General features: G+C 44.0%; 1 protein-coding gene across 2 annotated transcripts in view; it reads right to left on the bottom strand.

Moving 5' to 3' along the window:
* The window catches only part of LOC124615372 (voltage-dependent calcium channel subunit alpha-2/delta-3-like), a 332,033-nt gene extending 304,637 nt beyond the window's left edge, over positions 1-27,396 (bottom strand). For both annotated transcript variants that reach the window (XM_047143196.1, XM_047143197.1), the window contains exon 1: positions 27,291-27,396. In XM_047143196.1, the coding sequence (XP_046999152.1) occupies positions 27,291-27,388 (98 nt within the window). In that variant the 5' untranslated portion in view covers positions 27,389-27,396. The remainder of the gene's footprint in view (positions 1-27,290) is intronic.
* Between the last annotated feature and the right edge of the window lie 476 nt (positions 27,397-27,872).

The raw sequence follows: 27,872 nt of genomic DNA, 5'->3' as shown, positions 1-27,872 counted from the left end.
AGTTTTTGTTGTTACGTAAGTCTTGTGAATATCCTTCTGTAGTGCGGCTTCCTAGTGTAAATTTTCCGTGTAGAAAAAAATGGTTCAAACGGCTCTGAGCACTATGGGTTGGTTCAAATGGCTCTGAGCACTATGGGACTTAACATCTATGGTCATCAGTCCCCTAGAACTTAGAACTACTTAAACCTAACTAGCCTAAGGATGTCACACAACACCCAGTCATCACGAGGCAGAGAAAATCCCTGACCCCGCCGGGAGTCGAACCCGGGAACCCGGGCGCGGGAAGGGAGAACGCTATCGCACGACCACGAGCTGCGGACTTTCCGTGTAGAGAAATTTATTTCTGTTTAATCGCTCGCGGTCTCAGAGTTCAGTGAGAAAACTGCACACCAACTTTTAGTGTTACTTTATTCTCCTTTGGTATATTTTCAAACTCAGTAGCGCCATTTGAGACCTTCTATCTATTTTATACACAGTACGATACGGCTAGGGACTGTGCTTGTTGTGAGCGGACACAAGGAGAGTTGGCTGTTGTCCGTAAACACTACACGCAGAAAGCGGCTACTAGGGTAGCGGAGTACGTGTGGCGTGCACATGGGCCTCTTTTTAATTTAGATGACCCCACCCTTGGGAGCAAACACGATTTGCCTGTTAAATCAGACGCAATGACCTCAGAGACTTTTGGTCCTCGCAGATCAGGGATAGAAAAGATTAATATGATTTTAGTAAACTGCAGGAGCATCCAAGGAAAGGTCCCGGAATTAGTATCGCTTATTGAAGGTTATAATGCACACATAGTATTGGAAACAGAAATCTGGTTGAAGCCAGACGTCAATGACAACGAAATTCTAAGTTCAGACTGGATTGTTTATCATTGAAATTTCATCAGAAGGTCCTGCCGCAGCGATAAATGACTGTTTTAACGACTGCCACCCCAATGCGCGTATCATATGCGTGGCAGCCTCCCCTCTATTTCGCGATAGTACAAAACAAGCTGCCCTTCTTTGTAATTTTTTTGATGTCCTCCGTCAATCCTAGCTGATGCGGATCTCATACCGCACAGCAATACTCCAGACGAGGGCGCATAACTTTAGTCTAAGCATTTTCTTTAATAAACCTGTTACATTTTATAAGTGTTCTGCCAATAAATAACAGTCTTTGGTTTGCTTTCCCACAACATTATCTATGTCAACGTTGCAGTTTAAGTTATTCGTTATTACAGTTCCTAAATATTTAATTGAGTTTACAGCCTTTAGATTTGTGTGGCTAACCGTGTAACTAAAATTTAGCAGATCTTTTTAGTGCTCATGTGTATGACTTCACACTTTACATAGAGTTTACATAAAGAGTGCAACGACAATGGATTGAGGATGGCTGATTTTACCGTAAGCAAGAACATCACCATAAGCGGCACCATGTTCCCACAAATGGACTTCCATAAAGGGACTTGGAAATCTCCAGAAGGGGTCACAGTCAACCAGATAGATCACGTGCTTATCCAAAGAAGGCATGCTCAGAAATCAAGGATGTTATGGTAAGGAGGGGGGCACTTGATAATTCGAACCACTATAGTGATGATCAGGTAAAGGCAGAGGACATCAACAACAACTGTCAGAAGTATATATACTAAGCTATACTTCAGTAACCATTTTAAGACCAAACAATTTTATGAACATTAAATGTAACCAAAATAAATTTAAAAAATCCCGAAAACAAATCCGCGTAAATGTGCCCCAGTCTCCCCTACTGCGTAAGATAGATGGCGTCATATGCGATAATGGCACTCGGAGAATTAGGACCAATGCAGAGCTGTATGAACTCTGTAAGAATGCACCAGTCACCGTAGATCTAAAGGCGCGAACATCACAGTGGTTGGGACATGTGCAGAGAATGGAGGAACTTCGGGTACCGAAGAAAGTGTCAATTGCAAAGCCAGAGAGTAGCCGCTCAGTGGGGAGACGAAGATTCCGATGGCTAGATAATGTACAGACGGATCTTAAAAAGATTAGGAATGCGGAACTGGACAAGGCTGGCGGAGTCGAAAGATGACTTGAGGAGACAGGCGGTCGACAAGGACTGTAGCGCCAGAACAGAAGCAGCTACGATCATCTTATTCGCACAGTAATCTCTTCCTCGTATAGCAAGTCAGTATAAACAAAGCCTGGTTGAAATTGCTCTGGGCGATTCGGAGTTCTGACGGAACATACAAATACGTCAATTTTTATACACAACTAACCAGACAAAACTCTGGAATGGCATCTAATCGCTTTTGCTCAGTGTCCCTTGGAAAAATAATTACAGTCTGCGTTCACAACACACCCAACTCCGTAGCAAAGGTAGACAAGATATGCCTGAACGTTGGCGCCCGAGCGATTGTCTTAAATGTACGTACTGAGAGGAGTTCAAAAATGGCTCTGAACACCATGGGACTTAACAGCTGTGGTCATCAGTCCCCTAGAACTTAGAACTACTTAAACCTAACTAACCTAAGGACAACACACACATCCATGCCCGAGGCAGGATTCGAACCTGCGACCGTAGCGGTCGCGCGGTTCCAGACTGGAGCGCCTAGAACCGCTCGACCACCCCGGCCGGCTGAGCGGAGTCGCGCGATACTAAGAGAGAGAACTGCATTCGGAAGGAGTAGGGCCCAGTTTCCTTGTAGACATCCAGATTAAGGAGTTATTTTGTTTCCCTAAATAGCCTGAGGTAAATTCCAAGTGGTTCCTTTGAAAAGACACGACCGTATCTCTAATAACCTCGTCGTAGATAAGATGGTAAATCTTAATCTTCCTCTTTTTTTTCTCTTAAGAATTTACTAAACAGTGACCTTTTGAATCTACATACACACTCCGCAAGCTATCGTATGGTGCGTAGTGGAGGGTACCCTGTACCACTACTAGATATTACCTTTTCTGCTCAAGTCGCAAATAGAGCGAGGGAATGCTATGTGTCTCCGTACAAACTCTAATCTTTCTAAACTTATCTTCATGGTCCTTACGCGAAATGTACGATGGCGGCAGTAGAATCGCTCTGCACTCAGCCTCAAATGCCGATCTATGAAATTTTCTCAGTAGCGTTTCTCGAAAAAAAGGCGTCGGCTTCCCTCCGGGGATTCTCATTCGAGTTCCCGATGCATCTCTGTAATACTTGCTTGTTGTTCGAATCTAGCAGCCTGTCTCTGAATTGCTTAAATGTCTTCCTTTAATCCGACCTGGTGCGGATCCCAAACACTCTAACAGTACTCGACAATGGGTCGCACTAGTGTCCAGTATGCGTCTCCTTTACAGATGAACAAACTTCCCTAAAATTCTCAGAGTACCGGAGTCGGCCATGCGGCTTCCTTGCTACGGTCCTTACACGCTCATTCCAATTCACACTGCTTTGTAACGTTATGCCTAGGTATTTTGTCGTCGTGACTGTGTCAAGCAGCACACCACTAATTGTGTATTCGAACATTATTGGTTTCTTTTACCTATTCATCTGCATTAACTTGCATTTTTCTACATTAAGAACTCGCTACCTGTACTGGGCGAAATTACGATAACTGCCATAATAGCGAGAATAATAATTGTCTAGCGCACATCCCCGAACACGCACATTGACGAGATTCCAAGTTTCTGCCATTATAAGAACAAGATCACTGATGACGCATACATTGCCGGAATTCCTTGAATAGCACCCTAAAAATATTTCCAAGGTTGGAATAAAAGTCTAAAGAAAACCTCTCTCGCGACGTGCAGGAGCGTATGTTACACGCTGAGAATTTAATTTGCACGTATTAATTCACTTATATTGCTGTGTCTTCTTCTTCTTACTCTTCTTCGTTTTCTTAGTTTCAAGTGTTTGGCAACACAGTCTGCTACGGTATCCCCCCTGTTGCACAGTGTGATCTTCTTCTTCGGTCTCGACATTTGTAATTCTTCAGTTTTACGGGTAATTTTTAACTGCCCATTATTTCAAATGCTCATTCCGCTTCAAACGAAAGTCGTCTCTTCTTTAACTGAGGGAAAATTCTTCGACCAGAATAATAATGATAGCGGCTCTATTTGAATCCAACGTCATTTATTCTTTTTAAAACATGCTAATAGTTTCAAGACCAAATGAGGTCATATTCAGGCTCCTAGCGTAACCTGCCATCTACAACCGTTTTCATGTGCAATGAACAGAATCACATACAGCGAGCCAAAATTAACTGGATTCCGCACCTTCCGTGGCAATAACAAGCCCAGCATGGTCAGACGTCGTCCCCGACAACTCAGCACCTCCGTAGTATGATCTGGCCAATATGCTACTCGTTATTAACGATGGTACTCTGGTTATACCTTTCACGTAATTTTTAAAATGTTTTCTCACAATTAAGATCTGACTAGAGTGAAAAAATCGTAAATAAGGCTTACCAGGTCATGTTGTAGACTACTTGCATAGTTCTACAAATATTGTAAGCCATTACTTCCAATTTTATGGTATAATAAGCAAAACAGATGTTACATAATACACAAAGAAGCTGTTCATACATTTAATCATATGTGTAAGCGTTGGAGACCATAATGAGCGTAACCTCACTATAGCCTCTAATCATGCCATTTTTGCGTAGAAAACGAGCTGAAAGCCTTGATAAATGACTTCAGTTTCTTCGTAATCATTATTGCCTCGTTCGACGGTAAACATTAGGCTAGTTTTATAATGTGGTACCTGATGTGCTTTTATGGGTCGCAGATACTGTTTATTATGGTATATTTTATCATCATTTGTATACTTGTGTACAGGAAGAGGGGTTTAACCCTGAAACATTGTTTAATACTTTTATATTTTACTAGATACAGTGTTCACTTTAGTTGGTGTAGTGTCATTTTAAATTTTACAAAAATTTTAATATGAACGATAGATAGACATTGCTACAAATTGCATTTTAGAACCAGCACGTATAGTGCAATGTAGCATACTACATTTTATGTAATTACTACAGCAAAAGGCTCCTAACAGCCGGCCCAAGTGGCCGTGCGGTTCTAGGCGCTACAGTCTGGAGCCGAGCGACCGCTACGGTCGCAGGTTCGAATCCTGCCTCGGCCATGGATTTGTGTGATGTCCTTAGGTTAGTTAGGTTTAATTAGTTCTAAGTTCTAGGCGACTGATGACCTCAGAAGTTAAGTCGCATAGTGCTCAGAGCCAAGGCTCCTAACAGGCCAGTTCAACAATTTATTTCATGCTATATCTATCAGTTGTACTCTTTGTTTCTTATGTTTCATTTCTGCTATGGTCTGCATACAATTGTACCTGTATAATGGCATGGATAAGAACCTTAAAGTTCATCTTTTTTTTGTACACTATGATACTTCCGTGTACATTTATTACTGTTTGGTGTCATTTTACGGTTATGTAATAATATGCACATACAATATTCCTGTCGTTATGTCTCGTGCCTTCCCAAGACCTAGTCCGCGAACATAAACAAACATTTCTGATTGGCCCTACCCCTACCCAGGCACTTTAATACTTTTTACTACTTTTCCTGTAATTTTTACTGCAGAATATAAAACTATGTGTACATGACGTTTTTTACCTTCATACTTACGATTACTGCCTTTCTGTATGCGTTTTTTGGCATTCGTTGCCTTCACTTGTGTATGACGGTGAGCAGATCTCCAGACAACTCGAGGGCTTCCCTAACGTCAGTACAGGATGTCCAGGTTAAACAAATAATATAAAATGTAATAACTTGAGAAGTAATGGACATATTTATTGACGGTATGCTTCTACAAGTATGGTAACTCAAAATGTTTTGTTTTACACACCTAATACACCTTGATATGTTCTCATGAAGAAATTAAGCGGAATAATGTCTGGACTACTGTGGGGCCAAGCAATCGATGGGCTACCTCTCTCAACCAGCGATCTGGGAATTCATGCGACAAAAAATTCCTCACAATGGTCGCAAAAGGCATTGTGCGCCCTTTTGTTGGAAGCTCACGTCAGGAGGAAATTGTGGCACAGCATACAGCTCCAACATGTATGAGGGTCACTCCAAAAGAAACACACTATTTTTGTAAAAATACAGTTTTCATTCTGCATGTGTGAAAATTTTGCAGTGTGTAGATACATCCTTCCCGCTTATTTTCAAACTTATTTCAACCTGTTCCCGTGAGTGACGCTGTCACGGTATGTCTTCAAGATGGCTGCTACACTTCACGTTCGTCAGAAGCAAAGTGCTGTCTTCAAGATGGCTGCTACACTTCACGTTCGTCAGAAGCAAAGTGCTGTCGTAGAATTCCTGTGCTGTGAAAACTAGACAGTGGGAAACATCCACAACAGGTTGAAAAAGGTGTATGGAGATGCTGCTGTCGATCGCAGTACAGTCAGTCGGTGGGCAAGCAGGTTACGAGATGAAAGCGGGCACGGCAATATTGAGGATTGTCCTCGCAGCGGCAGGCCTCGTACTGCACACACTTCAGACAATGTGCAGAGAGTTAACGAATTGGTGACTACTGACAGAGGCATCACAGTGAACGAATTGTCACGCTACGTTGGGATAGGGAAAGGAAGTGTTTGCAGAATACTGAAAGTGTTGGCGTTAAAAAAAGGTTTGTGCCAGGTGGGTTCCCAGGATGTTGACAGTGGCTGACAAAGAAACAAGAAAAAAGGTATGCAGCGAACTTATGGAACAATACGAGAATGGTGGAGATGAATTTCTTGGAAGAATTGTGACAGGTGATGGCTCCATCATTTTTCACCAGAGACGAAGAGGCAATCAATGGAGTGGCATCATGGAAATTCGCCCAAGAAAAAAAAAATTCAAAACCACACCTTCTGCTGGAAAAGTTATGGCTACGGTGTTTTTCGATTCTGAAGGACTCTTGCTTGTGAAAATCATGCCAAACGGAACCACCATAAATTCTGATGCATATGTGACGACACTGAGGAAATTCAAGCTCGACTGAGTCGTGTTCGACCACATCGGCAAAAGCAGGATGTTTTGCTGTTGCACGACAATGCACGGCCACACGTCAGTCAAAAAACCATGGAAGTCATCAGAAAACTCGGATGGACAACACTGAAACACCCGCCTAACAGTCCTGACCTGGCTCCATGTGACTATCAACTCTTTGGGAAACTGAAAGACACTCTTCGTGGAACAAGGTTTGAAGATTATGACTCCCTTGTGCACGCTGCCAAACAGTGGCTCCAACAGGTTGGCCCAGAATTTTACCGTATGGGTATACAGGCAGTTGAGAGGGATGGAAATTACGTGGAGAAATGAAAATATTGTTCCTAAAGGATATATCTACACACTGCAAAACTTTCAAACATGTAGAATAAAAGATGGATATTAAAAAAAGGTAGTGTGCATTGCTTTTGGAGTGACCCTCGTATATAGCTGCAATACCTGTAGGCTGCGAGAAGAACAATTGGCCCATAACCTGCTCCTTCAACAATCCACAACACACATTCACGTTATCACTATGCGAGGGTTCAGTTCCCTTTATACGGTAACAGTGCGTGTTCACCGTGACGGCCGCATGGGGTAGCCGCGCGGTTTGGGGCGCCTTGTCACGGTCCGTGCGGTTCCTCCCGTCGGAGGTTCGAGTCCTCCCTCGAGGATGTGTGTGTGTGTGTGTGTGTGTGTGTGTGTGTGTGTGTGTGTGTGTGAGATCCATAGCGGAAGTCTAAGTAGTGTGTAGGCTTAGGGACCGATGACCTCAGCAGTTTGGTCTCATAAGACCTTTCCGCAAATTACCAAATTAAAAAAGAACGCAGCGTACCGGAAGTGATGAATATAGCCTCGCCCAAGAAACAGACGAAACCTAGATATGCCTCGATTTCAACCATTTTTGCTACGATTGTCTTCGCGAGTGCCTTCCGTCGCAGGTCGTCTTCAGGTTGATTTTGTGATGAAGCTGCAGACTGAACGCTCATAGGAACAACCTTTTATGGACGACTTCGTGTCACTGTAACTGGCTGCATGCTCGTCGGATTTATTTCGAGGGCTTCGCTAGAAGGACGTACGGATTATTTCAACAGTAATTTCTGGAACTGCGTGTTTGCCTTGGTGGCCCGACATCGAAAGCAAACTCCCAGTTTCCTGAAGCCGCTTTTCCCATTTCTTGATTGTTACATAAGTGAGAACATAGTTGGTAGGTCGCAGTCCATACTCGGGTCGACAACGACGTTGTACCAGTGTACCGATCAGCGAATAAAGCACGCGGAACACCTGTTGTGCAGTCCACATTGCTACTGAAGAGCGTTTACGTGAACAGAGTAATTAGGCTCGTGCCTACTTGGTATCAACTTCCGTAATCAAACATAGAAATAAAGTAAGCCGCCAATAAATGTCTCAATTACTTCAAGATATTACACTTTATATTATTATTAGTTTAACCTGGACACCCTGTATATAAACCACACATAGCAAAAACATGCTGAACCGAAAGTGACACATCAGAAACTTCAGTGAGTGGTGGATACTCCCAATGGAGAAGATCATGTATATTACTGTGAACAGTCGGGTGAGCAGCACTTCTTTCCGCTGATGCGCGTGGCATGAAGTTCGCCGAGCCGGCGTACTCGATTGGAGTGAACGCAGTTTATTGTTCGCCACTGTCAACCATACGCTTTCCCACTGACATGATTCTGCTGTCAGGCAATGACACAGCAGCTCGCGGGGGATGGTAAATGCCGGCCGAAGTGGCCGTGCGGTTAAAGGCGCTGCAGTCTGGAACCGCAAGACCGCTACGGTCGCAGGTTCGAATCCTGCCTCGGGCATGGATGTTTGTGATGTCCTTAGGTTAGTTAGGTTTAACTAGTTCTAAGTTCTAGGGGACTAATGACCTCAGCAGTTGAGTCCCATAGTGCTCAGAGCCATTTGGACCATTTGGATGGTAAATCTATGTATATGACCGTTTCTACATTTTTTTTGGCTGCTTTGGCGGCTGAGTTATTTCCTTGTATCCTGATGTGTTCAGGTGTCCAGCAAAAAATGGCTTCATTGCCTCTTTGATGGAACACATGGGATATCAGGGGATCTACTGGATATGTTTTTTTTTTTTTTTTTTTTTTTTTTTTTTTTTTTTTTTTTTTTTTTGGCGCAAAACTGCTATCGTCATTAGCGCCCGGTCCGTGACTTAGGAAACAGTAAAAAACCGAAAATGGAAACCAGCAGCAATGGGAACGAAAGTCATAAAATTGGAGAAACTAAAAGCAGAAGGAAGGCTTAAAAATCCACTACAGAAAGGGGTAATGGATATGTTTAGTGGACCGTTTGTAGCACACCGAGCGAGTCGGAACAGACGAGAACCTTTGTACTGTGATGCATGTCAATCCACTCCTATACCGTCATTTCAGCTACTGCCACAACAGGGCAGTCACCTAAGGCGCTGGCTCCTAGACGCTTAGATATATGGTGTAAAGTGGCAGTTTCAGCTAGGAGTGTACCATTATGAGGTCGTTTAACACTTTTTAAGGCCCCACAATACCTTTAAACGCTTTGTGAAATGCAAAGGGCACATATTTTCAAAGATTCCCTCTGTTCTCTCGGTTGCAATGAAAGTTATGGCAGACCAGTGCCCTTTTACTACAATTTTAAGACTACTTCGCATATGAACCGACCATCCGAGCTCACTTTATTGAGCAGGTGTAGATACATCTGTTGCGTTCAGAGTAGATTTTAATTGAGGTCGCTCAATAGGGGCCCAACGAGCCACTAGGGAAACAGATGACGACGCTGGTAGAGATCAGCGTGGCCGAGGAAAACATAAGGCACCCAATCACAACTCAACTGATCTGCCGAATCGCTTGCCAACACGTCCAGATGTGTGTGGACGTCGGTGACTGCTTGGTAGACCCTCCCTACCTGCACTGAGGGAATGTAGGTTTGTAGATAGCAGTCGGTGCAAGAAGGTTGAGGTCATCAGGTCTAACTGACGGACCTGGACCATGGCCCTGACTGAGCCCATCGCCCAAACATAGGCGAATGGATGGGGCAGTCCTCCTCAGCAGACGAGTAAGCGGACTGGTCCACCTGTGTATGGGGAGGGGGGGGGGGGGGCTTTATACAACTGAGGAGGAATGGCAGGTGTCACAGAGGTTGCTCAGTAGGGACTGTTCTGCAGTCATTCACCCCTTCAGCAAGTAGCTCATCTTTCGGTTGAGGGCTTTTTTATGTAGATATGTGTACCTTCCACACAGTCGATGCGGTGAAATCGAGGTCCTGTTCTCCGAAACACAACATTCACCTACCACACCTATGGTAGTCCCTGAAGTACACCCAGAGTTTACAGTAGAAGACTTCTGGTGTTGCTGGTCAGTTCCCAGCACGGGAACCTGGGGTCGATGTGTCCGTGCCTAACCACTACTGGCGGAGCTCCCTCAGGGAAAACAGTCCTCTCTTCCCCAAGTTGCAGGACAGTCTTCGTTGGCCCCTCCGCTGAGGCCTGTGCAGCCTGGATGGTCCTGGAAGCAGCTACGCTACCGTCGGCATAGCTTTCGGAGTCACTGAGGCGAACAAACCCTTCTGCCCAGGACTGTAGGTGCCTACAATAATGCCTAATTGAGGCCGTTATCAGGGCTATAGGCGGCGGTGCATTTTATAAGCATGTCGTGTCGTGGGGATGACAAATTTTTGTCCACTACGCTTAATCTGGTGTTGTCAATCAAAGAATGTATGTAATCTGTCTTATTTAGCAACAAAGTGAAAACTTCAGCAGTGAACGATATTAATGTGTCACAACTAAGCACATTTTGTTCCTATATGGGGACACTGGCGGCAGAGAAGTTAGGGAAGCGGGAGAATAACTCACTGCCGAGAACTTTTAGGCATATTTCTTTATAGAAGAAACAATATCTCACTCTGTATCGAAGTGTGCTCTGTTTTGAAATTTCCTGACAGATTACAACTGTGTGTTTGACCTGAGTCCGATCCTGAAACAGAGCCGTTCGCAGTCAGTACTCTTATACACAGACTGAGCATCCAGGTACGACGCACAATCTTTACTCGCTGCTTCAGTTCTGCCAGTAACTCTCCCCTACTGACCAAACCTCACAGACGTTTTCCTCCAAAGCGATAAACGACCTCTACACCGTGGCCAAGCCACTTCTGCAAGTTGTGATTTCATCCATAAGTGGTGGTCGAGCGAGTTATCTACGTGAATGCCTGTGAACTTCGAGAAGTGGAAGGGAGTTACCGGAAGAACTGAAGCTGTGCGGGAGGGTCGTAACCCGTGACTGGATAACCAACTCGATCCAAGAAGGGCAAGGGTACGATTTCGAGTACCAGTACAATACAGTTTTGATCTGTCACGAAAGTCTCTGTCTTCATAATGTGTGGGCTCTCACGGCCGGCGTCTTCATTAATTAAAACTTCCGGGCTAAGAGGTCGTATTCGAACAGAAGAAATTCTTCCTCCTGACGTTTCGCTGCCAACTGCGAGCAACATATTCAGAGATGAGCCAACGACTGGCTGCTGGGCCGTGGAGGTCCAGTTCATATAGAGCGCATTGAGGGCGCCACCACTCGTCACGTGCCGTCAACGGTGAAACTATCTCTGACTAACGTCATCACTCTCGATCAAATGTAATCGACTGTCACACCGTTGGTACAAAATCGACCGCCATATCTTATTTAACTTTAAGCCTTCTTTTCTGTTAAAATTATTGTGGTGCTTATAAACCTCTATGGCTTCTCCGTACATACGTACATAATAATCTGAAGTCTTAGTTAGCAATTTCATTAAATTTCATTTCATGGTCGTGAGCGATGTCGCCCTCTATGCAGTCTATATAAACGGGACCTCCATGGCCCATCAGCCAGTCTTTGGCTCACCTCGGAAGATGTTGCCCACAGTTGGCTACGAAAGGTCAGGAGAAAGAATTTCTACTATTCGACCACGGCCTCTTAGCCCGGATGTTTTAAAAAATGGTTCAAATGGCTCTGAGCACAATGGGACTTAACATCTGAGGTCATCAGTCCCCTAGAACTTAGAACTACTTAAACCTAACTAACCTAAGGACATCACACACATCCATGTCCGAGGCAGGATTCGAACCTGCGACCGTAGCGGTCGCGCGGCTCCAGACTGAAGCGCCTAGAACCGCTCGGCCACTTTGGCCGGTCCGGAAGTTTTAATTAATGAGTCTGTGTGTTAGTCAGATACGCCTCAGGTGGTAACTGGAGTTCTCCACAGTTGCGTATTGTGGGAAACACTGAATGTATCGCCAAAAAGATTTCCGCAAACATCCCTTTCGATTTCCAGTAAGTGTTCGCTAGGGCTCTTAGACAAAAGCGCTTCTGACATATGGGCACATTGATCATATAGAACATCTCCCAGAGACACTAAATTTTGTTTTTGTAATGCCAGGGGAAGCACAACAAGATGAAAATGTAGTGATAGTTGAATATTTGTACCAGACTGGGACTCTAACCCTGATTATCATACATAGTCAGCTTAACCATCAGGCTATCTGAGTATGCCTCCAGGGCTAATATCATTACTGTCACCGATGTTTCCACCTATTCCTAACCGAAACGATGTCGTGTCATCTGAGGTCATGAGTCCCCTAGACTTAGAACTACTTATACCTAAGTAACCTAAAGATATCAGACACATCCATGCCTGAGGCAAGATTCGAACCTGGATCGTAGCAGCAGCGCGGTTCCGGACTAAAGCGCCTAGAACCGCTCGGCCACAGCGGCAGGCGGGGTTCGTTCCCTTGTGAAAGGCTATCGCACGGTGTGGGAGGAGCAGTTCAACAGCTAATGCTTACACACAAATCTCGTAACTTGTAGGGTACAGCTAGCAAGTCGCATAAACGATCGACCAAATCAAAACAAGTTCAGCTACGTGCTACTATAAAATCTAATACAACAAAAAAAGAGGTAAAAATTTAGTATTGCGGGCGAGGTCGCTTACTACAATACCGACGATGTACGAAGGGCGTGCAATAAGCAATGAAACACATTTTTTTCTCGGGCAATTTCGGTTGAAAAATACTGAATTTTTATGGGACGTCGTGGAATATTCCTGCTTGAGCCCCTATGGTTTCGTGAAGTTCCGATAGGTGGCGGCGCGCTATGAGTAGCCTTCAAAATCACTTCTGCAACGGAGGTGCGTTCCAAGCAGAGAGCTGTCATCGAGTCTTTTCTGGCGGAAAACCAGAGGATCACAGATATTAATAGACACTTTGAGAATGTCCGCGGAGACCTGATAGTGAACAAAAGCACGGTGGGTCGTTGGGCGAGGTATCTGTCATCATCTCAATAAGATCGCACAAACCTTCCCCGATCTCCCTCGCGTTGGCCGGCCGCACATAGTTGTGACTCCTGCAATGTTGGAACGTGTGTACACTCTCATTTGAGGTGATCAATGGATTAGGATCAACTACCTCGCTGCTCAATTGGACATCCGTTTTGATAGTATCAGTAGTACCAGTTGGGGTACTCACAGGCTATAAAAAGCAACGAAGGACCATCTGTATGGAATTGTTGTTGTTGTTGAGTTGGGTTGAGGGGGCGCTCGACATCACGGTCAGCAGCGCCCTGACGAAAAGTCAACACGAAATCTCATGGGTGAGGACGAAGGCTGTCCCCACATGCAGAGCAGTTTATAACGTACTAAAATCTGATGCCCTTCCCCACCAGTTTAGGGATGAGGCCTGATAGTTAACAAAATTTCACCACTCTGTTAACACTGGTATCGGTATCTGGGAGGACGGTGGGCAGATCTCCAGCGAGACCGACTGCCCTGTATGGAATTACTTGCGCATTACTAGGCTGATTGTGACAATCGTTTGTCAAACATCGTCACAGGCGATGAAACATAGGTTCCTCACTTCGAATCGGAAACAAAACGGCAGTCTATGGCGTGGCGCCATACCACGTCTACTCCGGAAAAAAAAGTTAAAAGCCGCAATCTCAGCCGGTAATGTCATGACGACGGTCTTCTGGTACTCTGAAGGGGTTATTCCGTTGGATGTGCTCCCTCATGGAACAACGATCAACCTAAGTGTATCGTGCTGCCTTCAGGAAATTGAAAATACGACTTCAGTTACCCCGACGCCATAAAAATGCAAACAAATTCCTTCTCCATGACAACACAGGCTTCACAAAAATCTGCACAGCCGAGAGCAGCTCACAAAACTTCATAGGACTTTTCATCCTTGTCCACCCTACAGCCTGGATCCCGCATCTTCGGATCTTCACCTGTCTGGCCCGATGAAGGATGCCTTCCCCGGGAAGCAGCACCTGGATGTTGCAGAAGTTATTGGTGCAGTAAGATGTCGATCAGAAGATTGGTATCATTCAGGCGTACAGGCCCTTCCAGGAAGGTGCTATCATGCAATCACATTCAATGCAGCTTACGCTGAAAAAAAGGGTTTTTTCAGCCAAAAGAATGGGGGATACTATGGTGTATTGGAATCCAGAAAAAAACCGCCCTGCCTTCAGAAAAGAACTGTGTTGCATTACTTAGTTAACGCCCCTCGTAAAACGGACATGTCCCACGTGGATACTGCGTGTAAGTCCCCCGACAACCTGTTCGCCAATATTTCATAAATATTCTTTGTCTTCCATGCAACATTGAAGACTCGGGAATTACTTGTATATACGTTTTCCCCTCCTCCTCTATTCTCTTTACTGTGCGAATTGCAGTAGCTAACGGATAATTTAACCCTCTCAAGCTTACCTGTTAAGGAGATTTCTGCTTGCCCCGTTTGCACCTTCCGACACGAATACAATGGAGCTACATGTAGTCACACGTGCCCGAATATGAAGACCTTTCCCTGCACCTAAGGCGCGTGAAGACTGTGCTGCCTTGCTATGTAGCAGAGATATAATAACGAGAATACTCTTAAGCCGGCCCAGAACAAAAAAGTATTTTGCACATTATTTCCCGCGAACTCTATCCCTGGTAGCGCCTCGGAAGCTTACGGAGTGTTTCCTAAACTGTGTTCCGTAGAAACCTGTTGTAGCGTGAAGATCACTCAATATTTCCGTCAAATTTGCCTGAGTATTTTCATACCTATGACAGCGCCAACGAAGTCTAGTTACTGAACATTTCTTTCCAAAATTCGTTCACCACAGAATTCAAAACAAAGGCAGCTGCCAACATGTGTAGTTTAGAAAACACCATCAGGGTAGCGAAGCAACTCAAGTAATTCAATAAAGGTAAGTGTTTCGGTTCAGATGAGTGCGGTGATGAGTGCCATCGACAGGGGATCTCAAGTTGAATCCATATTTCTAGGATTTCAGAAGGTTTTTTACGCCGTTCTTCCCAAGTGGCATCTAATAAAATTGCGTGCCTATGGAATGCTGCCGCAGCTCTGCTTCTGAATTCGTGATTTGCATTTAGAAAGGTCGTAGATCGCAGTAATTTCTGGGAAGCCAGAGCGAAACCAGAGTGACATCTACGGTTCCCCAAGGAGTGTTACAAACCCTACACAGTTCCTAATCTGTATAAACGATTTAGGATGTAATCTAAGTAGCTTATTCGCAGATTACGCTATCGCTTACTGTCTACTAAACCCGTCAGAATACCAATACTAATTTCAAGATTATTTACATAAGACGCCTGTATGGTGAAAAAATTGGCAATTTATACTGAACAATAAAAAGTTCGAGCTTTTCCATATTAGTACTGAAAGAAATTCAGCTAAATTTCCGTTACCCATAAATGTCTCCAATTTATATATTGTAGATCCAACTACACTACTGGCCATTAAAATTGCTACACCAAGAAGAAATGCAGATGATAAACTGGTATTCATTGGACAAATATACTACACTAGAACTGACATGTGATTACATTTTCACGCAATTTGGGTGCATAGATCCTGAGAAATCAGTACCCAGAACAACCACCTCTCGCCGTAATAACGGCCTTGATACGCATGGGCATTGAGTCAAACAGAGCTTGGATGGTGTGTACAGGTACAGCTGCCCATGCAGCTTCAACACGATACCACAGTTCATCAAGAGGAGTAACTGGCGTATTGTGACGAGCCAGTTGCTCGGCCACCGTTGACCAGACGTTTTCAATTGGTGAGAGATGTGGAGAATGTGCTGGCCAGGGCAGCAGTCGAACATTTTCTGTATCCAGAAAGGCCCGTACAGGACCTGTAACATGCGGTCGTGCATTATCCTGCTGAAACGTAGAGTTTCGCAGGGATCGAATGAAGAGTAGAGCCACGGGTCGTAACATATCTGAAATGTAACGTCCACTGTTCAAAGTGCCGTCAATGCGAACAAGAGGTGACCGAGACGTGTAACCAATGGCAACCCCCCCCCTCCCCCCCCCCCCCCCCCCCCCCCATACGATCACGCCGGGTGATACGCCAGTACGGCGATGACGAATACACGCTTCCAATGTGCGTTCACCGCGATGTCGCCAAACACGGATGCCACCATCATGATGCTGTAATCAGAACCTGGATTCATCTTAAAAAATGACGTTTTGCTATTCGTGCACCCAGGTTCGTCGTTGAGTACACCATCGCAGGCGCTCCTGTCTGTGTATGCAGCGTCAAAGGTAGCCGCAGCCATGGTCTCCGAGGTGATAGTCCATGCTGCTACAAACGTCGTCGAACTGTTCGTGCAGATGGTTGTCGTCTTGCAAACGTTCCCCTCTGTTGACTCGGGGATCGAGACGTGGCTGCACGATCCGTTACAGCCATGCGGATAAGATGCCTGTCATCTCGACTGCTAGTAATAGGAGGCCGTTGGGATCCAGCACAGCGTTCCATATTACCCTGCTGAAGCCACCGATTCCATATTCTGCTAACAGTCATTGGATCTCGACCAACGCGAGCAGCAGTGTCGCGATACAATAAACGGCAATCGCGATAGGCTACAATACGACCTTTATCAAAGTCGGAAACGTGATGGTACGCATTTATCCTCCTTACACGAGGCATCACAACAACGTTTCATCAGGCAACGCCGGTCAACTGCTGTTTTTGTATGAGAAATCGGTTGGAAACTTTCCTCATGTCAGCACGTTGTATGTGTCGCCACCGGCGGCAGCCTTGTGTGAATTCTCTGGAAAGCTAATCATTTGCATAACACAGCATCTTCTTCCCGTCGGTTAAATTTCGCGTCTGTAGCACATCTTCGTGGTGTAGCAATTTTAATGGCCAGTAGTGTAAATACCTATGGTTTACAATTACGAGCAGTTTATACTGGAACCATGAGACTTCTTTTCATTGCAAGATGATGTAACACATGTAATGAGACCGCTTTCCGTCCTCTTCTGGAGTGTTGCTCCGCAGTCTGGGATCCTTACTTCCGACAAATAGGATTAACGGAGGGCTTTCAAAAATTTCGAAGAAGGGCAGCTCGTTTTCTATCATCGCGAAATAGGAGAGTGTGTGTCACGAATATGATAAGCGAGCTGAGATGAAAATTATTAACACAAAGGTTTTTTTCGTTGCAGTGAGATCTTTATTCGAAATTTCAATCACAAATTTTCTCTTCCAAATACGAAAGTATTTTGTTGACGCCTAGGTAAATAGGGTGAAATGATCTTCGTGATAAAATAAGATAAATCAGAGTACGTACGAAAATATTTAAGTGTCCATTTTTCCCGGATGCTATTCGAGAGTGGAATGCTCGAGAAATACTCGGAAAGTGGTTCTATGAATCCTCTACCAAGCACTCAATGTGAATTGCAGAGTAGTCATGTAGAAGTAGATAACATTCAAGAAAATAAGTAAAAAAAGTTAAAGGCTTTACGAAATAAAAAAAAAGAATGACAACTCTCCCTAACCTGCACCTAACAATAATATTTGGAAAGTCGGTACGAATACGAGACCGAATAAGGCTATAGTACCAGGGACCATGCGACAACCATGCAGATGACAAACTTCACAATGAAGGAACAGCAAAGAAGAGTATATGTATGCTTATGACAAATCTACAGTTTTATTCGTATCTTGATAAAACTTCGCACACTTGACGATTTCCCTCTCCCCTTCCCCCCCCCCGCCCCCCCCCCAAAAAAAAAAAAAATACCGGAAGGTCACTGTCATTTTTGTTACAAATTAATTCTTTTACAGAACGTTGTGAAAATATACTACAGAAACAGACCAGGAATACCTCGCTAAACGTAGACATTAAGAGACGGTGGCCTAATGGCTAAGGCGACTACCTGCGATAAACAGGAAATCTAGCACAAACTTTTAGTTGTCACTACCCATCCGTTATATTGCAGTTTCAGTAAATCTCAACGGTCTGCACCGATATTATTTATTATCATTGCATCCCCGTAGAGCCACCTATTTAATTTCAACACATTTCACTTATTTCATACATACCGAGTGATCTGTCGCTCCAAAGCTCGAACCAAAGTTGCATAGAATCTCGGGGACAACTAAGTAATCACAATTTTTGCTTTGGGCTACAAACCGCTGATAGTGGAAATTGAAAGGCGCGTATGTATGTCACTGTGCAAGAACTGTTATGTATTGATAAAAGAAATGGATGATGAACATTCCTTTAGTTCCGATATTTCAAACTTTTTAAGAGAGGCTCCTTAAAGTACCTGTTAAACACTTTTTATATTCAAATGAGAGCAAGTTCTCGGAACACTCTGAACACAATAGCTGCCTCTCTTCCAACTTCTGGCGATTTAGATCGCCCCCCCCCCTCCCTCCCTCTCCCCGTGTCTGACTCTCTCTGCCTCTTCCTGGCAGACACGAAAAAACAGTCAGTAGCAGCATGTCTTCCGTAGACGAAATAACTACATCATCAGACCGGACGATGCGGACACCCCCACGCAATGCCAAATTGACCACTAGATGTTACGAGAGGCGGACTTCTCAGTATAAAAGCAGGGAGGCAGTACTGTAGTATCAGCAGAAACAGCAGAATGGGTCGGTCAGTGAACGCGGACTAGTCATTGGATATAAACTAAGTAGCGAATCTATGACGTATGTGTCACCTTTTAAAGGTGCCGAAGTCAACTGCTGGTGATTTGTTTATGAAGCTGAATCGCAAAAGAAAAGCCACAGCTAAACCAAGACCAGCCAAATTTCATGTACTGACAGACAGGGACCGTCGAGCATTTCAGAAGGTTGTAGTGAAAAATTGTATGAAACCAGAGTGCTACCACCAGTCCAGCAAGCGTAATGACTATGTATAGGGAGTAAAGGACTGGGTTGCAATGGTCGAGCAGATCCTCACAAGGGAACCTCCCCATCGCACCCTCCTCAGATTTAGTTATAAGTTGGCACAGTGGATAGGCCTTGAAAAACTGAACACAAATCAATCGAGAAAACAGGAAGAAGTTGTGTGGAACTATGAAAAAAATAAGCAAAATATACAAACTGAGTAGTCCATGCGCAAGATAATCAACATCAAGGATAATGGGAGCTCAGGAGCGCCGTGGTCGCGTGGTTAGCGTGAGCAGCTGCGGAACGAGAGGTCCTTGGTTCAGGTCTTCCCTCGAGTGAGTCGTTTAATTTTTTTTATTTTCAGACAATCATCACCACACGTACTTTTTATCAACAAATGTAGGAAATAATCATACAAATGTTCGACAATCGTTCGATCCCTTAAGGAACTTTCCGATGCCTTACAGTTCGGAAAATATTCATTGACATTGTTATTGAAGTCGCGAGCTATATTTGCTGGATTCGTATTGCCCACGGAATGCATCTCACGAATTTAATGCACTCTCGTCCAGAGTAGCGAACAGTCAACTGCCAGCCAGGGAGCCTCGATAGCAGGAATACTCTCTCTTCCGTGCGCAGTAGTCGACTTACGTCATTTGTTTCGATGTCTGTTTAGGTGTAGCGTCATCATACTACGGCGCAGTTACCTCGCATAGGACGGACGGACAGATAATAATCGTCTGAAAATAAAAAATTAAACTTTTCACTTGAGGGATGACTTGAACCAAGGACCTCTCGTTCCGCAGCTGCTCACGCTAACCACGCGACCACGGCGGTCCCGAGCTCCCATTATCCTTGATGTTTATCTTGCGCATGGACTACTCAGTTTGTATAGTTTGCTTATTTTTTTCATAGTTCCACACAACTTCTTCCTGTTTTCTCGATTGATCTGTGTTCAGTTTTTCAAGGCCTATCCACTGTGCCAAGTTATAACTAAATCAGAGGGGGGTGCGATGGGGATGTTCCCTTGTCAGAAGCCACACATTTCTGTAGTCAGTGCTATGCAACGCTTGAGATGCTGATGATGATCTTAGGTTTGTGGGGCACTCAATCACGCGGTCATCAGTGCCCGTACACATCCCAACTTTGTCTACACAGCCCAACTTTGTCTACCATCAAGAATGATGATGATGAAATGACGAGGTCAACACACACACACCCAGTCTCTGGGCAGAGAAAATCTCCAAGCCGGCCGGGAATCGAACCTGGGACCCTGTGATCCAGAGGCAGCAACATTAGCCACTAGACCATGAGCTGTGGACGACGCTTGAGATGGTGTAAAGAGCGACGCCACTAGACAGTGAATGGCTGGAAACGAAAGATTTGGAGTGGTGAATCAAGATATACCCAATGACAACCCAATGGTAGGGTTTGGGTTTGGTGAACGCTTGGAGAACGTTACAGGTCATCAGGATCACTGAGAATAGTGAAGTAAAGGAGGATGTGGTGTTATGGTGCGGGGCTGTTTTTGGTGGTTAGGGTATGGTCGTCTCATTGCGTATAAGAAAACGCTAAATGTGGAAGAGTATGGGCAAATTTTATAGCACTGTGTACTGTGTCCAGTAGAACAGTTCGGAGACGTAGATTATTTGTATCAACGAGACAATGCACCATGTGATAAAGCAGTACCTATGAGGCAAATGGTTTGTGGACAATAACATACCTAAAATAGACTGGCCTGCTGAGAGTCCCCACCTGAACGCAACACAACACCTCTGGGACTACTTGCAACGTCAACTTTTCACCAGACCCCGGCGTCCAACATCACTACCTTTTCTTGTTTCGGCTCTTGAGGAAGACTGGGCTGCCATTTGTCTATAGCCCGTCAGACACCTCACTGAAAGTGTCCCTGTGAGAGACCAAGCCATCATAATGGCGAAGAGTGAACACATCCCATATTAATGTTCACCACTAGGTGTCTGGATACTTTTGATTAGACAGAGTAAAATGAGCGACCCTCCTGTACTAACATCAACAGATAATTATGGCTTAAATGTTTATGTGCCACTATACATGGGAAACACAGATGGTTAAAAACGAAATTCGTTATTTTCAGAAATAACGCAATGGAGCACTTAAAAATTCACTTGTGGTATGAAGAAAGGAAAGTCGGCCATACATGGTGTTTCTGTAGAAGTTGTTAAAACTGGAAGAAAAGTAATACAAAAGGCTGTTCACAGAATTTCTGCATAGGAAGAGATTTCCCCAAAAATCAAAAAATGTTGGAATTATTCTACTTCCCAAAAATGGAGAGACACGAGAGAAGAAAAAAGATGAACCAGTCAGCACCCTCACCTTAATGAACAGCGGGTAAACTATAGCAGACAGAAGAACTCAATAGATTAAACTTGAAAGAATCCTGAAAGTCAGTTTAATTAATACTACAATAACGTTCAAACATTTCACTGAATATTGTGCAATTTTATAATGAAATCATAGGACGAGCTGACTAGTTTTCAATTTTTTGTGAGAAAACATTTGTTGGATAGCCAGCAGAAGAGAAACAGAAGGGTAAACATGGTCTGGAGTGCTTTTGATAAACTAATTAGCGTTTTTATAATTAAGCTTCCAATTTGTCAGAAATTCATCGTTTACAATCTGTGTATTGGCAGTTTTGAATTAATGGATATGTAAGACATGGACTTTTAATGCGAAAACTGAGGGTTGCTCAGCGACATATCGAGAGATTGGGGATTACTGGGAGGGACAGGAATGGTCCAGAAATAGACAGGAGTGGAAGGCGTAATTATGAATGAAATGGAGATGGCAGGACATGTACCGAGGCAAAAGGACCAAAGGCGACCTCGCTAGACTCAAGGATTTAAGAATACAGAAAGACAACGTAAGGGAAGATTGGTAAAATTTGCGGTGTCATCCCAGTTCTCCTCGCATTTTTTTTTACACACATAATTTACTATAAACGTACGTAATAGTCACGCAAATACTCGTCCGAGATTGGTCTGTTATGCTACACAGCGTTGCTGAATACATCTTGCAGTTTTAGCCGTTTACATAGGAAAATGTGACTATGGAGAGAGCGTCGCATGGGATGCATTCATACCGAATTAAAAAATTCGCTGAACCAATCAAAGCAGGATCTACACGTCGTCACAATGAACTACCAGTATCTACATGAATATTACTTGGCGATTAATCCGTCGAACGGTAAACCAGTCTCACTTGCAGAAGCAGGTTGCCTAGCTAACGACTTCTAGTGACAAAAAATTTAAAATGCTTGCATAATCTATTCATTAAGATGTATAATCTGATGTTAGAAGTTTAACACAGCAAGATAAGCTCTGCAGTTAGGAACTGCGCATCTTTCTCGAGGAAGCGTAACTAAGGCCGCGCAAATACCAGGACTACAGTTATCCAGTATCTGAGAATGAAAGCACTTAGCGTTTGCCAGCAAACTTTACACATAATTTGAAACGCATTAACTCATTTCTAAAGAAATCAGAAGTTTGAAGCTGCTTTACACGTGGAGTTCGATTCTGTAAATAATCGGGCTTTACTGAAAATAAATATGGAGAAAATGTTGCTAGCGATGAATGTAGACGTCGGTCTACGTTATCGATCAATCTGTTACTAGATTTTTTTTTCCTTCCACGTTCAAATTCGTTGCCTTCGCAAAGTCTCCATCAATATGTTAGCTTCCAAGCTAACATAGACATCTGTGTACGCTACAAATCAGTACGCCACCACTATCACGATCTCAGACGGCGAGGGAGAGATAGGGATGGAGAGCAATACTTTTGTAGATGCCACTGATTCAACGTAATGAAAAATAATCGGGCCTATCTGGAGGAAAATTTGTGCATATAAAATCCCACGCTTGCTGGTGGCAGGATTTGAAGCTACGACTCCCAGTTACCTTCTTATTGCGCTGTCTCCACAGGGCCGCCTACTTAGTGGCAGTGGGAGTGTGACGTAGAGGTGAGCAGCCTGAGGACAGATAAAATCACGATTCCAACGAACTGGCGACCTCTAGAGCAGACGTCGAGTACTCGAATATCACCCGAGAACAAGACGTCCCCTATGCCTTTGCAGATTGGCTGGTGTAGGCAGCACTCGACACCAAACGACAACAAATGTTGTCAAAAAATGGTTCAAATGGCTCTGAGCACTATGGGACTCAACTGCTGAGGTCATCAGTCCCCTAGAACTTAGAACTAGTTAAACCTAACTAACCTAAGGACATCACAAACATCCATGCCCGAGGCAGGATTCGAACCTGCGACCGTAGCGGTCTTGCGGTTCCAGACTGCAGCACCTTTAACCGCACGGTCACTTCGGCCGGCCAAATGTTGTCGTACGTGTATATTTCTAGCTACTTCTTGCTCATTTAACATTAGCAACAGCTTTCACTTGTTCGCTTGCAAATTTTTCGAATTATCTGCCATAAGTTAAACTAGAATGCGATAGAGGAGCCCGCTTGTCCCACCCTACTGACATCTCACCTGTGACGACAGACTGACTAGTAGCGTACTCCTAATTTAGGTCAGATTGGACTGTAATAATTTAGTTGTGAGTTGGCGAAGTCAACGAATGTGAATATGAAATAAATTATGCCGTAACACACTGATCTGTAGCGTAGCCTGTTGTCGATGTCAGTGCCATATTTGAAGCTATTTTCGTTATAAAAGTTATAACTGCGCGGTCAATTAAGAAAAATGTATATTAGAGAATGGACAAGCCTTCGAAGAGTATTTTGATGCATTTCGTGTACATATATCGTGCTTAAACTACGAAAATACAGGGAGGTTGCAATAGGTAACTTTTATAGTGAGTTAATTTCGAAGCATCATAATAACTATGACCAATAACGAAGTGATAATCAGTTTATCACCAAGCAAAGACATGAGACTATATAAGTAAAAACATCTACTTTTTCCATCGAAAGGTTCCTTAAAATCACACGAGAAACTGTAAGTAGAAAAAAAACACGCTAATCCAAAAGATTTTTTTATTTTGTGCTAAAAGTAAAATGTTATCCGAAAACTAACGTCAAAAAAGATAACTTTGCTTCATATACATAAAATTATTTTTATCAGAGGCTCAACAGCCGACACGATATCTCACTTTATTGAAGCTGGCAGGTTAGATAGGGGTGGGTTCAAGGGTGATCGTGATCCCACCCCGGATATACAGGAATATTCGATGCGAGTCGTCGGCTTTGACCAGTGACGTTGGAAAAATTCGACAAGAGCCGTAAAAAATATGGCAACTCCAACGCGATGTTAGTGACGAGTTTTTCAAACGGGGTGCAGCTACAGAGCAGGCCGTCACCACAACCACGTCTTTTTTTAGTATCGTATTCGTTGCTTTCGCCAACTCGAAACCAAACTGCTCTTTTTTCACAATCGTTGGCTTCGCTAACTAACAACAAGACTGTGGATATATCCAACGAAAGGTTACACGTGTGTGTGTGTGTGTTTGAGGTTTACGGGCGCTAAACAGCGGGGTCATCAGCGCCCAAAAAATGGTTACACGACAGCAGCCATGAACGTCACGTCACTGGTCAAAGATTACGGCTTGTATCGAACATGCCTCTTGACTGCCCTCCCCTACTATAAAAAAAAAAAAAAAATAGTAAAACCGTTTATATTTTTATGTGCACTACTTCATAAATTTGTCAGGTCACTTTCAGAGAAAAGCATGAAGTAAATGTATAGCGTGAAAACTACAGTCTCGAAAACAGCATGGAATTTTATTAATTACGAGCTATATTTAATACGCCTTACTTGCGAGAGGGCCTGCACGCGTCGGCCTGACTGTCTTGAAGGGAAGATTCCACTCAGTAAAATGCAGACCATTCACAGTATAACCACCCCTGCTTTCAACAACAAACCCTATAGGATTCCTGAGTCAACAGGTATATCCAGGAAACCACCGGAACTTGATTAAGGCAAATCAGAAAGGGAAAGATCGTCCATTAAGGAAAAAATAACGGAAAGGCTGACTTCTCGAAAGTAGGCGGACGCGACTGAAGAAAACATTCCACTAGTATACACGCTCGCATAGCCACGGTCTGCAGCCATGAGTTTACAGTCATAGTGCTAAGCAAAATACTGATAATGTTGAACACTCACTACCAGTAAACGGCTTATCCTGGGCATTATTTCCGTGGCAGGTTTCTATCTAATGGCTTCTAGCAGCAACATCAATTTGACATTCAGTATTTCATATAATTACTCACTGAGAGCAGTAATCTACGTATGAGCGGGGTACTTATTTGAAATGAGACTCAAGTTTCCTTTGAACTGTTCAGCAACTATGTCTTCTGAGTCCGGGGGTCGGTAGAACGATCCAATTAATAGTTTAGTCAGATTGTCAGGTATAACCTCTACTCATACTATTTCACATGAACTATCTTATGTTAAAGGTTTAACACAGTAAGTATTACAGTTAGAAACCGCATATACCTTCACAAGGCTCTTTTGTGAACATTTCTCCACAATAGCGACATGTCATTTGCGCCCCCCCCCCCCTTTTACCTCTTACACATTCACCCGTGTCAGCTGCCGCTATTAATTTTGATTAAATAGCGCCCCTCTAAGCAGCGGAAAGCGGCCCTGACTCAAGTAGCAGAGTAACTCACGGCGCGCAAATTATACAGACTTTATTCATCCACTACTTGAAAATGAGAGTACTAAGTGACTTGCAACACACTTCACAGAATTTCAAACCGTTTCGAAACTTTTTCTCGATGACGCACCCCACAAAATGATGAAAAGAGAAAGTTCATCGCATACATCTCGCCTTTTATGCAATTAAACTGCATCAGGCATGACGTTCTCATTTGTTACTTGCTTGCTACTGACTCTATTCGCAACACGTTTTGCAGACAATACTCACATACACCACCTAATGTACATGCAAAATTATGTCATTGGACGACTCACAGATCGGGAGCTATGATGTTTTGTACGTGGCAGTTCGATTCTTTAAAGAATCTGGGGTTGGGATTTACTAGTGATTTTATATCCTGTAAAATACTATGTTGACAAGGTTGGGAAGACTTGTTGCTGTTACAGTTCTTAAGTCAATTGCATCACACATGTATTCGCCAAAGTTTTCTTGGAGAATGCGGACAAGCGAGGGTGCAGGGTTCGGTTTTGAGGGAAGTGTCATAGTTTCTCCAACACTTCCTCCTGCACTCCCCCACCCCCCGAAACCCCGAAAAAAAATATAATTTTTCCTCTTGCCATATTTACCAAGTCGCACTTGCGAATGATTTTAATATTACTGACAACCAAATATATGTTTTAATATAACCTTAACTTGTTTACATGAGTGGTTAGTATAGTGATTTTGCTTTTATTTGGGGTGGTGGGAAGGAGGGAGTGTCCAGGTTCATGATCCCGTGACACAATTCCCCCCTCAGATCCGCGCCTGAGTGCGATTTTTTGGAAATTGCGCTAAAATGATGTATTAAACATTGATGTTAAAAAGTATTATTATTATTATTATTATTATCAGTAGTAGTAGTATAGGATTTAACCATTTTTGTATATCATTGTTATGACAATGTTAATAGTCAAGGGTGCCCTTACGCGATATTCAGGGGCAAGTGGGAGATGGAGTGCGCGCCCCCACCCCTTTCCTGGCACTCAGGGAGTAAACAAAATAATATACGGTAGGTACGTTTGTTTCTTTCAACAAAATGATTTAAAAATCAGTATCACGCAGGTTTTTAACGGGGTCAGAACTGGGAATTTTTTATGGCTATTTACAAGTCACCGTTCGTCTTCCAAAAATATTATAAATAATCCATACACACAGATCTAGCCCTCTCTCCCACCTGAAAACTGTCGTAGAAGGACCCTTGTTAATAGCGTTCTGTTAAAACTTTTTATATTTTAATTGCTTTCTTACTATAATCACATTCATCTCTGGAACGTTAGATGTTACATGCGACGAAAAGCAAACTCTGACACCACCCTGACACAACTGAATCCTGGTTCGCGTCTGACAGTACATACACATCTGGGAGCTATACGTGTACATTCGGATATGTGGACGAAGCGTACGGTGGCACTAACAGGTAAGCAGTTCACCTAGGGAGCTCTGGGGTGTGTAATCGTTTCTCTCGAGCACCCATTCCTGTCTGTCCCTGGTATGCGGTGTACTCACAATTGTTTGTCGGGCGGTTCGGCGTAGTCGAGCTGTGCGGCGCAGGAGGCGAGCAGCGCGGCAGCCAGCAGCAGCCGCAGCGGCAGCGGCGACGCCATGGCGGCGACTGAGGCCTCGCAGCCCCAGTGGACGGCCGCGCACACCCCGCTAATTATAGACGGGCCTGGCCGCAGCCCAGCGCGCCGCACTGCCCCGACACTCGCCTGCCCGCCATTTCTTACCCGCCGCTGCTGCTCCCAGCACCACGGAGAAGCACAAACACTGTTCGTGCCGTTCGCACCATCTCGGCTGCAGGATAGAGCCGAAATCATCGCCGCGCTAGAGACTCGGCATAATACTCCACTAACAACGCGACAAACAAATCTAAAGTTATACACTGAGGTCGTAAGTCATAGGATAGCCGCGCGGGATTAGCCGAGCGGTCTCAGGCGCTGCAGTCATGGACTGTGCGGATGGTCCCTGCGGAGGTTCGAGTCTTCCCTCGGGCATGGGTGTGTGTGTTTATCCTTAGGATAATTTAGGTTAAGTAGTGGTAAGCTTAGGGACTGATGACATCAGCAGTTAAGTCCCATAAGATTTCAC

This window comes from Schistocerca americana, chromosome 5, assembly GCF_021461395.2.
Source record: "Schistocerca americana isolate TAMUIC-IGC-003095 chromosome 5, iqSchAmer2.1, whole genome shotgun sequence".
In the NCBI taxonomy this organism is placed as follows: Eukaryota; Metazoa; Arthropoda; class Insecta; order Orthoptera; family Acrididae; genus Schistocerca; species Schistocerca americana.
Note: the sequence above shows the minus strand (reverse complement) of the source record. Positions and strands in the feature narration are given on the sequence as shown.